General features: G+C 38.8%; 1 protein-coding gene across 1 annotated transcript in view; it reads right to left on the bottom strand.

Annotated features, from left to right (window-relative positions):
* Nucleotides 1–6,965: 6,965 nt before the first annotated feature.
* Nucleotides 6,966–15,966, bottom strand: part of LOC146000464 (brachyurin-like) — a 48,924-nt gene continuing 39,923 nt past the window's right edge. The window contains exons 6-7 of the mRNA XM_083138122.1: nucleotides 12,598–12,725; nucleotides 6,966–7,236 (exon numbers count right to left, since the gene is read on the bottom strand). Coding sequence (XP_082994248.1) covers nucleotides 7,087–7,236; nucleotides 12,598–12,725 — 278 coding nt within the window. The 3' untranslated portion in view covers nucleotides 6,966–7,086. The remainder of the gene's footprint in view (nucleotides 7,237–12,597; nucleotides 12,726–15,966) is intronic.

Below are 15,966 nucleotides of genomic sequence, written 5' to 3'. Positions count from 1 at the left end.
CAACAAAACAGTATGCTATAACATTTCTTTCTTTTTCTTTTACACAAGAAGTGATTATACATTTTACAATTTGAAAACAGTCACAAAATATAATGGTAAGGGAGAGTTCTTCGCCCTCTGTTATTTGTATTATATCTGTATGATCTCACAGATTGTTACGTACCCAATGGGACCAACTCATGTAAACGGTTTACCAAGGTGGAATAGAGATGGCAGCACAAGGTGTGCAAGATTGAAGATTACCACGACATACGGGAATGGCAGTGTAAATAAGAGCAAAGTAATTTGGAAAGATGAACAACAATAGAATCCATTATAAGAGGATGAAGAAAAGATATAAAAACAATAAATTGATGTAAATACTAAATTGATGCTCATATGTAAATATACCGGAAAACTAAAGAAGTGAAAACACTGATACAAATTTGTGTCTTTTAACAGATCTGGAATCTGTTAGCTTGATTTATCGTTTCCTCGGTAGAAATTTTGATTTATACCAGTGGCGGTGCGTCCCAGTCGCGAAACACATTACCTTTGGTTGCGCGTCCCAGCCGTTGCACCTACTTGGATGCGCGTTTCAATCGTCTGGCACCAAGTATACACTTTGTTGAACTTATGCAGAGTTTCCTCAAGGGAGGAGAATAGAAATAGGCGGCGTAGATATCAACCCTCGAACTCGTAACCCTCTAGGACTTGGTGTGAATGAAGAAAAAGTGAGGTGTTACCAGCTTGTGAAAAAAGGACTTAGTGAAGAGGGAAAACCTACATATGAAAATACCAGAGGAATTGGCATAAAGGATACCCGTTCCAGGGATTACATAAGAGTCCAGAAGGAAGTCCAGATCCAGATTCCCTTAGAGAAGGACGTCCAGATACGAATTCCCACAAAGATGGAAGTCCAGATCCAAATTACCACAAAGAAGGAAGTCCAGATCCAAATTCTCAGAAAGAAGGAAGTCCAGAGGTGAATCCAGAAAAAAACATATATGAAGGAAGATTATACACATTAGAATTTGAATTTTGAATTTGAATTTAAAATTTGGGAGCGTCAGCACTTAGGCTATTTTGCTCCCGTCATAACAACTCTAACGTTGCATAACTAAAAATCTTAAAATCTTCTGACTTCTGTTAATAGCTGAGGCTGTAAACGGGCACTCAGCACACAAGGACAAAAAACAGGACAACACACACAAAATTATACTGGCCATAGTGCCAGTCGCCAGAGCCTCGTTAGTCTTTAGTCCAGGGTGCACTACGAGGAAGTGAGGTTGACTTTTGGGCGCCTACGTGGAAGGTATACACATTAGAAAGAAGAAATAAATTCTTGGAGCATAAAAATTGAATGTAGATAAAAATCAGAGAAACACGTATCTCATTCTATGTAAATATATAAATCCATAAATCCATGTATCCTTGTTGAGATAATGTAATCGTTTAAACGTCTCCATTGGAAGGCATCCTGTCTGCTTTCGTTTTTTAAAAAAAAAACTCCCTTGAAGATACATTAGCCGTGGTTTAATATTAAGATTTATGTACCTTGCCCAAATACAGGTAGCAAGATGTCTTTAATTCCCCCATCTCAAGCACGATTCAAATGTTCGCCGATGATTGAAAGATTATTAGAGAAATAAAGCAGCCAACAGACATGCAACTTCTCCAAAATAACATAAACAGATTTCCTGAATGGTGTAAGCGATGGAAACTGTCCATAAATCCTTCAAAATGCTCTTACATAACAATTTCATTGAAACAAAACATTCTGGAAGGTAATTATATACTCACTCACCTTCCTCTAACAAAAGAAACACAATTTGAGGTCTAGGTATTCTCGTAGACTCAAAATTAACTTTCGAAATTCACATATCAACGATCAGAAAAAAAGCAATGTATATGCCAGGCCTACTTTACAGATTCACCGAATTGAATAACCCGAAAGCACTTTCTATTTACTTCAAAACATTTGCGTCCCCCATTCTAGAATACTGTTCACGAATCTGGAATATGGCTGCCCCTTCCGATACCTCCAAGATCGACAGTGTCCTCAGCTTTTTCCTCTCCATCGTTCGATACAGAGTGCCTGCCCTGAGACACCTGCCTAAAAGAGATCTGCTTGTAAATCTGCACATTAAAACTCGTAGATACGTTGCAGATATGAAATTGCTATATAAGGTCATAAATGTAAACTTAACATGCAGCATCCCACTCCACAAACTCTCCCTCAGAGTGCCTAGACATAAAACACGGAGCAAGGAGACTGCAACACTGCAACTCCCAGACTCTCACTCATACAAGGTTCATTATTCCATAGGCTACCGAACCAATTCAACTTCATCTCAAACCAAGTTGATATATTTAGCTCATATTCGTTTTTTATCACCAACTTAGAAAAAAAATGTAAGTAATGCATTGTGAAAATAACCTGTTTACCTTGGTACTGTTTTGGATTGTTTATTATTGTTTATTTTAGTTTAGTTTATGTTATACTATTTTGTGTGTGTGTTTTTTTAACACTAGTGTACTCTCTTACTGTTGTCTCTTTCCGGTTTAAAATGGCTTCTGATGTACTGGAAATTTCAATAAATAAATAAGAAATGTGAAAATTTTGTGACACAAACACACACCCATACACACACAGAGACAGACAGATATATGAGAAACTGGGGAATTGCCGAACACTTAAGTTTCATAGTAAATTATGGAATTATTTGAAAACATTTTAGACGCTGCACAGATTCTAAGGAAACCTTAATACCTTCCCTTCAAAATCAACTCCTATTCCCAAACTATTTGTTTTGCACAAGAAACTGAGAAAAAGACAGGTGTCATGTTCCGCATTGCCCGAATTTTTCGGGGTAACATCGAATATCGTGTTCGTCATTACACCTTATGAAAAATAGTTACTACACAGACAATTCAAGTAAAAAGTAAGGAAAAATGATGTTGTTTTTAAGTATCTTCAGAAGACTCTTTGGACAAATGTTTACTGTAGGAAGGCTTGTTGGTGGGAGGTCTCGTCTTTTTTAACTTCTTTATATCATTTGTGCGAGGATTTCTCTCTCAATAGTTGAAGTCTGATATAGAGCCACGACATTACGATTCTGATTTGTTTCTTAGATTTGTATACAAAACAATCAGATTTTAAATTACTAACATCATGCTAGGATAATGCCGAACACCTGTTCGCCATAACCCCTATCTGTGCCTTCTTGTTTCCATTATCACCACACGTGCTGTATATAATATAGGCCCTGGTCCTCACGGGCTGTTCCGCCACGGGCTATTTGTTTATTTATTTATTACTGTAACGTTATTTGCAATTGACGACTGATTTTTAAAGTGAAACTTCATAGAAGATTCATAGTACTTACTGGAGTGAGATCAATTTCGTAACATTTATAGCTGTTTTGCGTTTCAGCTTGAAGCGAGTCACAACTCTCGAAGCATCCAATCAAGAAGCGAGTCCTAGAATCCTATTTATGGACTAGAAAACAGAGCGTTGCAATAAATAGCTTATCCAATAATGGAACACAAACAACATATTACTTGGAATTGAAAGATGTGGGTATTGGAATCCCCCAAGGATCGATACTAGGACCTCTATTGTTTTTATTGTTCATAAGTGACCTTCCAGCAAACGTTAAAAGCGCCCAAGTTACTTTTTTCGCTGATGATACAACGGCTTTAGTAGATTCTGTTAACGATGTAACCTTAATTCAAAAAAACGGAAAAAGCTCTTACTGAACTACAAAGCTGGTTTTCAGCAAACAAACTTTCTATGAACAACGGAAAAACTAATATAATAAAATTTGGTGTGTCTAGAGCCAAAAACACTTCTATTAAGTAAGATAATTTCACAGTAGTGCGTGCCGTTATAACAGCTACTTGCAATATAAAATTTCTTGGAATATTTATAGACGAGTGTCTGAACTGGAAAGTTCACATAGATCATTTATGCAAAAGGCTCAACACTATATGTTACCAATTAAGAACTCTAAAAAATAGTTTCAATACGGTGTGTATGCTAAATATCTATCTCTCTAACTCCGAAAGTATTTTGAGATATGGTGTCCAATTTTAGGAGAACTCGGCACAATCGCAGAGGATTTTTAAAATTCAAAAAAGAGCATTGCGTATTTTGGCAAATGCACACAAAACTGACACATGTAAACCTCTTTTTAAACAATTTCGCATGTCAACACTTCCAAGTTTGTGCATACTTGAAACACTTACTTTCATACACGAAACAAATTCGAACTATCCAAAGAACATAGACACTCACAATTACAATACCAGACAAGAAAATAACTTCCACATTCCCAAAGTGCGGCTAACTGCATACCAAACAGGACCTTTTTACACAGGCATCCAGTTATAAAATATGTTACCAAATAGTTACAAAAATTTTGAAAGAACCACGGTCTTTAAAAGTAAGGTGAAAAAATTGCTATTGGAATATACATTATATTCAGTTAAAGAATTTCAAGAATTAAATAACTTTCTAAAATAAATTTAGATTGTATACACTATATAATATTGTACTTTTACAGCACTAATCCACTTAATGATATAATTTGTCACTGTATGATTTTACTATAATATTATGTTATACTATTATAAAAACACACTGCTCAATTGATGTATAGAAATGTGCGATGTCAACATGTTGTATTTTATAATGTACATGCACCAATTTTTCAATAAACTCATCCCAGAACCTATCGCTAATCCGCTTGCTGACGCTATATACTGGTCGTAGGCTTGGTAGCTAGACTCGCTGGAGATATTCGGAAAAAAATATACCACTAAATTCGTTCACTGTAGGTGTTAAAGGGTTCGGTATTTTACGACCTTGAAGTGTTTGTATTCCAGAGCATGTCTTTTCGTAACTGCAGAGGTTTATTATATACAGGACTATTCACAAAGAAGAAGCAAAATACACATTTTCAACGTCAATAGAACAAATAATATTTTTCCATGATTATACAATACAAATTTTAATTATAATTACAACACTAGTAAGATACTTATTAACATCCAGCTTTAGAAATAAGAATCCATTTTTCTTTTCATGGACTTCAACTGGATTCCACAGCTGGAAAATGATTGATTGATTGATTTTGGTTATTTTACTTGGCATTTCTGCCACTTTTGGCTAATTGCGAAGATGGGGTGAGTGCTGATATGATGAAATTGATGAATGGACACTCAATGGCCGGAATTCGAACGCGGGACCCCTGGCGTCGTAACTCGATGTGCTAACCACTCCGCCGCGGGGGCCAACCACAGTTGGAAAAATTCGACGCTTCATCTCATTGAGATTTGCAGGTAGAGGATGGATGTTTACACTGTATATTATGTATCGCAATCGATAGAAACCACAAAGGTGGTGAGAAACCTTGGTGGCCACCGACGTTGCACAAAGTCATGATACTCACATCATCCAATCAAGCATTCTGGACTTCTGCTTGAGGAGACGCCATATTGTTTCGCCACCTCCATCGCGGCTATGCTGGATCTAATGTAAGTTCCACGTGAGTTATTAAAACTTTGATTCTAAGTCTGCCTGTGACGCATAGCACATATTGTATCTAGTACAGTGGGATCCATGAGTATTATCGTGCAAATTGTCCATCACCATGTTCGTGCACTTTATTTGGCCCAACAAGAGCTTCAAGAATTAAAAGAAAAGTCAAAACAAGATGTTGATAACTTCTGCACCAGCATACATACAAATCCATCGCGTAAAAACACACAGAATGTAAGAAAACAATTAATGAAAGTAGTCATGGGCAATTTGCACGGTAATACTCATGGATCCCACTGTACCATTTGTCTACAAGAAAAATTCGTAATTTGCTCATTCTTTTCGAATAAACCTGTATGTTCAGTTTATAGTGTTAACAAAATGTTATAATATTTTTATTATTGCAGCATACAAGGGAATGTAATGATCTCCATTTTCACTATTGAAAGATTACATTTATGCTTCACTGAAACATACTACATATCATGTAGTGCTCAATTCATTCAATAAATCTTCCTCCATGCTGTGAAAGGCTGCTGTTTGCGATTGCATTAAAGTTTTCATGTTGAATCAGACAGCGTTTCTTGGCCATCATGTCGTTTTCCTCACCACTCCTCATGAAATTTATTCTGAAATTTGTTACTTTAGTTATACGTTAGTTTATCGTTGTAGGAATGAGAGACTAGCATTGAAGTAAGATTTCTGTTCGTGGACGTTTTATGCACATTTCTCTTCTTACAGAGCTGTCAAGTTGCAAGGTAACTGTTACAGCACAACACCGATATATTTGGGACTAAGTAGAAGACATCAAGACAAACGTTTTCATAAAGTTTCTCTTCTATAAGCCATCAAAAAACACCCAGGATAGATCCACGGTTGCCAGTGTTTTTTTTCAGTCGGCCAACATACTAAAAGTGACAGCATTATCTAAACAGTTATTGAGTCAGAAAAGACAACGTCAGTGAAAGAACCTTTGCCCACAAATCATGCATGTATTACCATGCATAGATAAGTTGTTTATTGTCTATTTTATGTTTTTTTCATTAATTCAAGAAAAGATTTGCAACATTTGTCCACAGGTATTCAGAAGAGGGCCATTATGTTGAATTTTGCACCGACAGAAAGGAATTATTCATATGGCAATCATGAATTTGAACTGCGTGGCTGCATGCATGTAGGATAAAAAGTTGTCATTTTTTAGTACTTTTAGCGTCGAATGAACGTCTGAAAAAGAATTTGTTTGTCTTGATATCCTGTGCACGCTGTGAAACTTTGTCGGTGTTGTACAGTCAGCGGCAATAACAATAGGATACCTATAGCAATACTTTGTGTGTTGCCTAACTCTACGGCGATGAGCGAATTTCATTAGCAAATTTCTAATGACAAGTTCAACCATCGACAACACACATAACGGATTGAAGTGAAATGATTGTTTCAGGGTCTAAATGTCCAATTTTTATTGATGATGGTTGTACAATAACACACTAATGTATTTAAACAATGTTGAGAGTCGTTGCTTGTAGTGAAGCTTCTTGATACGAAAGGTATTTCTTCTCTCTCTCTTAAACTGCGGTGGCCTGAGCTATCCAGCTTCTGAAAGACGTTACTCGTGAAAATCCTGAGGGGTAACCAAGTGTACACCCTCTTAAACTCACGAACGACACTATTCCAACCTGAACATCCCCTACCACCAACGGACCGCCACTGTCACCCTGCAGGAAGAAAAGAAACATTCCAGATTAAGTAACAAAGTCTGCAATGACTAGAAAAAAGGCAAAGCTACCTCCTGCACACATTGCAACAATCCATGAAGACAGGCAAGTAGCCAGGGATTGGGGGTTGAAGCTTCCCTTCCGAAATCCTAAATATATCTAATTTATACAGTATACAGGGTGGTCTATAAGTATGGACACACCCGAATAAAAGTTGAATGACACTGTTCCTCAAATCTAACACTGTAGGTTAGTAATAGTAGTAGGGGAAATGTTAAAATGATGATGGCCGCCATCCGCCTCTTGAATTCAACGTGAAAATTTAAAATGGAAATCATAGCTTATGACAGTTCAGTTGAATAGGAAATTTTCTCACTAGTTCAGTGTTGTGTTAATCGTTGCTGTAGCACCAAGAGTTCCGAAGTAATTAACGTGTCCATTTGCGGAACAGCATGTCATTCGTCATTCGCGTGTCCCCATACTTTTGGACCACCCTGTATAGTGGTATTTAATTTTAATTCCTTATCAGGATCTCTTATAATAAGTTGTAATTTACTGAGAAATTCACCTTCACTGCTTCAACCCCCCCAAACACACACCCCCTCACATACTTTTTGTCCTTAAGAAGGTAGCTGCTGATATGGGATGAGCCCTCAAAATAAAATTCTGGCTTCGAACGAATGGAGGGGAATTAGGAGGCTGGTCCCCACACATTCACAACCCCAGACATTTATGAAGGTTCGGCCATCTTTATGCATGGACTAGATTGAATGATTGACATATTTGGTTTAGTTTACGTCGTTCTTTTGCCACTTTTGCCTAACCGCGCAGATGAAAATGAGTGATGAGATGATGCCCTGTATGTATGTGAAATTGATGAAGGAACACTCACAATGATCTCCCATGTCCAGTCCGGTATTCGACCTTTAACCCCAGGTGTCGTAGGGCCTCTCCGCCACGGAGGTCGGACCATTTATTAGAGGCTGATGGAACTCAGATCCGCTCAGTGCAGGGACAATTTTGCGAGAATTCCTTCAAGAAATCTACATGCATACATATGTGCGTATCTATCTATTTATTTATCTATCAATATGCCATGTATATTGGTTCCCCAAAGAATATCAGCCAGAAATTACCAACCAGAGGGGGAAATTTCACCTCACATTTCTTCAAATACTACACCATACAGCAAAGAAAATTTGCTGCAAGCCTGAAGCAACCTTGCTATGCCAGGTGAAGAAGTTTGCAACAAGCTCTCCATGGCAAGCTGTGAGTTTGCAGCAACGGTGCACCCCTCTATCTACATACCATCAGTGGCGTAGCGATATAGTACGCCCATACGCCCAGCGTTCCCTGATTTAAAATTTCAAAAATACGTAAATGCTGTAAATATAAAGTAAATCTTGACTAATTTCATATATGTTTGACCTTCATGGCATTATAATAGATATTTTTCGCGATCCGCTTGCAACGCTCCACTAACAACACTCGTTCCAGCATTTTTTTTTTCAATGCCTTTCCTGCCTGGACGCCGGGCAGGTTCGGCGTTGCAACTAAGCTGTAAAAAAGGGCCCATTTCATTGTAGTCACGCTCAATCTCAAATGCATAAAGCAGGATCTACCGTATACAGAGTGCCAGTGAAAGTAAGCTGTTGTCCCAGTCCATTCTTCTAGGAAATTATTTTTACGAATTCAAACCAGAACTTAGATCTTTCCAATTTTATTTTTAACAATGCCAGAATATAGAATTCTAATAAACAAATAGTTTGTATTTCCCTTTCTTTTTATATCAAATTCAAATAAATTAATATCCTAATACTTAATTGATTAATAATTGGGGGACAATACGTGAGTAGTGAACGCGGCCATACGACCAAGAATTATAGATTAGGTTCCTGGATACTGATGCTAATAATAATCTAATTATCCATTGAAAATAACAAACCTAATATTGAATAAATAAATAAATATCTAACTAAAGAATTAGAAGGAACCCCAATCTACTTACATCCCCCATCGGATAGCCCCACTCACCATTCACGTGTACAGTAAGAGTTACTCCACTCTTTCCCCCTTAACGGATGCCTCCCGACTGAGCAGGCTTGATTCTTCCTCATGGCTCTGAGCATGCTAGCCAATCAAAATGAGGTAAGACGTCATACAATGATACCAACTCACTTTGTGGGCAGAGGGTTATAACGTAAAGAACTCTATATTCCTTGCCGTCTTTCTGGAAGGAAAGCTTGGACAGGCTTGGACGTGTCCCAGCACGCGCGCAAAATGCTCTCTCGTACGCCAGCGTATGGAGCAGATGGCTACGTGATTGGTTCATGTGACCCATCCTGCCTTCTGAAGCAGACGGCAGCGGTAGAATTCCTACGCGGTTCTTCGCGCTCGTGCCACTCGTGCTATGTGATGTTACAATACGCAATATTGACTGACGTAACTTTACCAAACTCAAATATACCACTTCTTAATGGCCACTGCATTGTATAATTTATCGCACGAACAGCGATGTGCATTAAAAACTAAAAGATCAACACAGATTTTGTAAAATAAGTTGGTGAAGTCCTCGTGGTAGAAGTTCAGCCATTATTTTTATTATTTTTATTATTATATCGTTAGTATCTAACTGCTTAATATTGTGTCAATGGAAGTGTTTAGCATTCATTTGAAAACTCTTTATGTCGAATGATCTCTGGACAAAATTATTTTTAAATGTTTATCAACATTTTCAAGATGTAATAAACAGTGGTCTGAATTACTAATCGGCACTGTTACTTCAGTTGAGTGTACGATAGTTGGGTCATCCACCCACCTCCGTGTCAGAGTGTTTTGCACAGCGCGCCAAGACGACAGAGGCCCCTGATTCGAATCCCGACGTGAGCACGGGTGTTCTTTGTGAGTGTCCCTTCTTCAATATCGTCACTCATATTCGTATTCGCGATTAACCAAAAGTGGTAGAAAAGCGAAGTAAAATAAACAAAATCAATCAATAGTTGGATCATCCACAACAATGACGTCTACTATTATTCAGAGGCGCTTGTGATTCAGGTAGGTCTCTTAATGACTTGCGTCTTGCAGAAAGGTATAAAAAAAGGTATACAACACCAGAGTTCAAAACATTTGTGGTATAGTGAGGCATCTAATTTTCTAGCTAAAACATGCATGGATGATGTTTTATTGAAAACCCAGCTGACTTCAGGTAAACAATACCTGTGGCGACTAACACCATAAGTAAATTATTAAGCATGAAAAGGCCGACCCTTCCTTCGGACTTGGCGTTCCCACCCGAAATGTCCATGCTACGCCACTGCATACCATAAGTCGAAGTTGCAGAAAACGTGCCAAAGCAAGCCTACATCTAGAGGCCAGCATATTCTGCCTTTTACCTACCCACTGCCCGCTTGCACGCGATAACAGGTTTACCTGCTCGCCTGCCCACGGCAACGAGTCGACTTGCGTCTTTACCCGGGTTCTTGCTCTTCAAGGCGCTCTGCGCTTACAAGGTACCTGGGCATTCAACAAGACCCGGGCGCCTGCAAAACCTGCTGGAAGGAAACAGCTCTCCGGCAGCGTGTCGCTCCAGGTGTTTCATCACCACGTGGACGGCTGCAGCCAGTGTTGCCTACTTACGTAGCTACTAAATCCTACGAAGTCCTAGGAGGAGCTTCTTCTCCAAGGAGAATTTATATACTTAGCGATTTCAGTTCAGCGTAAGCAGTTCTTATCTTATTGCCAGGAAATGCACGCAATATTACAGTTTCATTTATCTAAATGAATGATCGAGCAAACAAAAATCTCCTCACTGAAAACTAATTGTTTTTCATTGCATGGTGCCTTAACCAGGCACGCAGTGGCGCAACCAGAGGGGGCAGGGTGCATTGCTCACAACCTTGGACGGAAATTGTCTAGCGGAGGGGTCAGGGTGGGGGTCAAACATTAAAGTACAAGTCTCATCAAGTTCAATGCCGTAGCAAAGGGGTAGCGGGAGTCGGCCCTGAGCGCCGAACGATCTAAGTGAGAAAAGTTTTAAAACAGAGAATGCTATGGCGGCCCGTGATATTATTTGCTATTAATGTTGGTTTGTTACGAGTTGGATGAATTGATTATGTAATACGTCGCTCCATGTGAAAAGAAAATATTGTAGATGGAAATTTTACATGCCACATGTATGTACATTCGGAATGCATTTATCATGCACTTTCTTTCTTTCAAAAACAGTTTGTGTGCTTGTTTTCCAATATTAACTAATGTGAAATTGACGTGTTGTAAAAAAATATTTCCAATCCTGTTTCAACACAAATGCGTGAGAACCGACTTCTACCCCCTTTTTGCATGATTTATGAGGATAATAATGCCTGTCATGCTACTTTATTACTATTATTGTGATTGTTGTTGTTACGTTTATCCAAGTACTTGCCCCCCCCCTCCCCCCCCAAACGAGGGTAACGGCAATGCCCCTGGCTGGCTACGGCCCTGGTGTTCGCAGTAGAACAGTGTGTTGTTTGACTCGCGACCTCAGCGTCGAACGTGACATGTTTCAGTCCTGCCCTATATCACTATATATACGTATATTGGTTATTTACGACATATACTTATGGATCCTGTGCCACGGAAAACCTATTTCAATGTGTGTGTGGGGGGGGGGGGTAGCAACATTCGTAAATCTCATTTCATTGGTGATGTGGCTTACGAATCTTGAGTTCCCTTTTTTAAGTAGTGAAAATCTATTGCAGTTGGCAACACTGCAGAACGGTGTGGGCCAGGTGCAGTTTCTACTCGAAGCAACTACGTCATGCAGAGGGAGGGGTCTGCAGTTGATGGAAAGAACGAACTGAGACCTACTAGGTATCGTAAGACTGCGGGTACCCGGCGGGTCTACAATGCCTGCCAGGAACGATCTGGGCAGGTGGACATACAAGCTGCTCAAGCGAGGGTGTTGCGCAGGTTGCATGGCATTTCAGGAGCGATGTCTTGCGAACGGGTCTGCTCCAGGTCTTGTGCAGGCCTCTGCCTACATCAGCTTGTCACAACTAGCTGTAAGATTGCGGCAGTAGCCTTTGTGCAAAGCGAAAGTGCTTGCGAACACTCACTTGTCGAGTACAACTTGCATCGAACTTGCATCCAGTTTGTCATGTCAATCTTACTTTGACAAGCTATCGTAAGTTTGCCACAAGCTTAAGTTCTCTCTGGGACCCTGCTTCCCCACACAACAAAAACATGCCCTCACTACTCCCCAAGGTTACTGTTACGTCTAGTAATCAAGGTTCTATATTATATTCTGGGTGGTGACTTACATATCTACGGTTTCAAGTACACATAAAACCTTGTAACAAAGATAAAATACAAGCAACTTACATTACAGACGCCCATGTGTCCAGTACAGAGGATGGACTCAGTGATACTGTTTCCATAGTATTCGTTACATTCCTGGTTTGTTATGACTGGAAGGTTAACATATCGCAGTTCTGGGCTGACTGTGGAGTCTACAAGAAACGAAAAAGAAACTTTAATAAAACTGAAGGCGCAACCAAATCTTTTTGGCGGGGGGGGGGGGGCAAGAACCAGGATAAACGTACCAATAATAATAATAATAATAAGGTGGATACTCCTGTTATGGCCATGTTCCTGATATGGCCACCACCCCTGTTGTGAGTTAGCTAAGAAAAAAATCCGATAGATGGCATCAGCATCCAGTGAGGGGGCCTCCTAATGTGGCACGTGATCATTTCTCACCCAGCCAGCTTGAGCAATATGGCGTCAGTTGCCTGTTTTGTGTTTTTCGTGTGAGCTCTTCTTGTTATTCTTTGGTAAGTCTCCTTTGTTTTATGCATGTTTTGCAAAGACTGTTTTCATGAAAGCCATCCTGCTCTATTCAGTTTTTAATGCTCTTTCGATTGGTGTTATCGTTGATGGCGTATCTTTGACGAGTTGTTCATAATCAGACGATTTTCATGAAAGCTGACCTGCTCCTGATATGGCCACTACTCTTCTGGCATCAGTTGCTCACATTCCACCACAAAAAAACTAAACGTGCTAAGCATCCTCGAATTGTCGATCTTGATTCGTGATCGTCGTCATCCGCCAGGCATTGAATCATCCAGCAACAAATCATCTTCCAGCTTTGATGTACTTCTGGCATCGCCAAAAAGGAAGAGGAAAAACAACGAGGATCATAAGACCAGCCATGAATTCACGTGGGGTCGAGCTGAAGAAAAATATTTTCCAGCCAAAAGAAGCTCAGAAATCTTAACCGACAAAGGGACCAACCACGAAACAGCCGTTGAATAACAAGCCAAAGAACAAACAGCAGCAACCCATGTAACGAACTTTCAGAACTTGCAAATTACAATTTCTTCAAAAATTTTCCCCGGACGAGGGCCAATTGTAACGAACCTGAGAGTTAAGGTTTTATATTTGTAAGAAGTTTTTTTATATATATATATAAATGTATATTTGGTTGTAGCTTTGCTGCTATGCACCAGTTACATTTGTTTTACATTTTATAATTTTAGAATTTCTAATTTTACAATTTCATAATTTTATAATATAATATTTTCTCTCACAATATAGTTTCTAAGTACATATATTATTTTCTTCGTTGGGTTCCTCAAAAGTGTTGACAAGGCGTATGGGACATTATATCCTGTTTCTTTTAGGTATCTAAAGAAATAATCACGCGTAGTTGCATTAAGATGACATTCAAATATAATATGATCAAGTGTTCCTTCAGTTGCACCACACTGACAGATTGGGGATTGAACAATCTTCCTAGTGTACAAGTCTTTAGGGGCTAGGGTGTAATTTAGCCGACATCTAAGAAGATTTGTTAAAGAGTTTCTTGAAAGGTTAATGTCTTGATACCAAGGTTCTTTAAGTATAAGTGGTTGAATTGAATAATATTTTTTCCCATTAGTCTTCCCTGTAATTGTCCATTGTTTCTGCCAACTTTTCAACAATTCTGTTTTAGCATGCGACTCTAGCGATTTTGCAGAACATTTGATCCGAAGCGATCGGTGACTTGATTCTTCAGCTGCGTACTTGGCTAATGCGTCTCCTATGTGGTTCCCTTCTATGGATGTATGCCCAGGAGTCCAGACAAAATAAATATTGTATCCTGAGTTTGTTAGTTTGTGGAACTAAATTTTTATGTTAACAATGTACAGTGTCTCTCAAAAGTTTTAGGACAACGACATTTTAAATTAGGCAACCCAATTTACACAAGTCGTTGGTGGGTTGCGTGTAGAGTTAGGCTCAATTTCAGGGTTGCCACATGCACAATATATATTTATAAAATACGCGAAAGAATTAAAAAAAAGTATTATTGTATACAATTATTAAAAATATCAATATTATATCGCAAGTGACAAAATTTTTTCTCAAAGCAAAAAATAGGTTTTCTACTGATGAGTCTACAGAAAAGAAAAGAGGTGAGAGAAAACGAAAGGTGACAAAGGAGAGGAGAAAAAGAAAGCGAAAGGAGCAGAGGAAAAGTAGAGGAGAGAAGAAAGAGAGGATAGACGAGGAGAGGAGATGTAGTGAGGAGAATGGAAAAAGATTCTAGGAGAGATGAGGAAAATGGAGCAAAGAAGAGAAAAGAGGAGGAAAACGAGATGACAGAAGAGGAGACGAGAAGAGGGGAGTGGAGAGTAGAATAAATGAAAAAAAAGAGAAGAACGAAAAGAAGAGGAGAAGAGCGCAGTGGAGTCGGAAATCTAAGACAGCAGAGGAGATACGAGGAGTGGAGATAAGTGGGATGGAGATATGATGCGAGAAAAGTAGGGAAGGCGATATGAGATAAAAGCAGAGCAAAAGTAGGTGAAAGAAGAAGGAGAATAGAAGAACAGAAGGGACTGAAGAGAAGAGGTAGTTGCAGAAAATACCGTCTCAGCGTCAAGAATTGATGCATTGGTCAAATTATCGACATGAAACATTCAATAATATTTTGATATGTATTGGAGAATGTATTAGATCGGTTCGAAATGACTTTTGGCTTAGTTCAGAGCAAGATAAAATCTTCCATGTAAGATCCTTGATTTTACCTGCGATTAAAAACATGAATCTAATTTTAATAAGAATTATTCAATTCTTGTCTATTCCTCGGTTCGTTGAAATGGAGATTTTGTAATTTAATATTTACCCTCCTCCCATCGTTAATTCCAAACTGAATCATTCCGTTTCACACGGCGTGGACAATGGGATAGGTCTAAAATTTACGAAAATTTTCTGACACCGGCAGGGCTTGAACCTACGACCGTCAGGTTGACAGTCCTGAACGGTAAACACTACCCTACAAGCTTTCGCTCCTGAAAGTAAGTAGAAGGAGCTGACTAATGTGAAATGTAGATGCAACTTTCCTCCTACATGTAATGTGCAAACAATACTTGTTTGTAACAAAGCAAACGAAGGTAGTACGACTCGGCGAAAACATTTAATGGAGAATTGCACATGATGAGAACTTTTCTTTCGATTTTTGCGGAGGTATCCTTGCATTGAACTCGAGTGGGAAAAGAGGTAAAATTAGTATGTCCTGAATTGCCACAAATATAAATAGTTATTTCATTAATATTTGTCAATGTCTTTCAGGCAGTACACAATTATCGTTAGAGTATCAAAATTCACGATCTTATACATGAAAATATCCCTTTGAGCGTGTGTCCAACAATCCAATAAATTGCTTAGGAAGATTGAGATTTTTTAGTTTTTTAACAAGCAAATCTATAAGAA

Source organism: Lepisma saccharinum, chromosome 16 (genome assembly GCF_977018435.1).
Source record: "Lepisma saccharinum chromosome 16, izLepSacc3.1, whole genome shotgun sequence".
NCBI lineage: Eukaryota > Metazoa > Arthropoda > Insecta > Zygentoma > Lepismatidae > Lepisma > Lepisma saccharinum.
The sequence above is the reverse complement of the archived record's forward strand: the minus strand, read 5'-3'. Positions and strand labels throughout refer to the sequence as shown.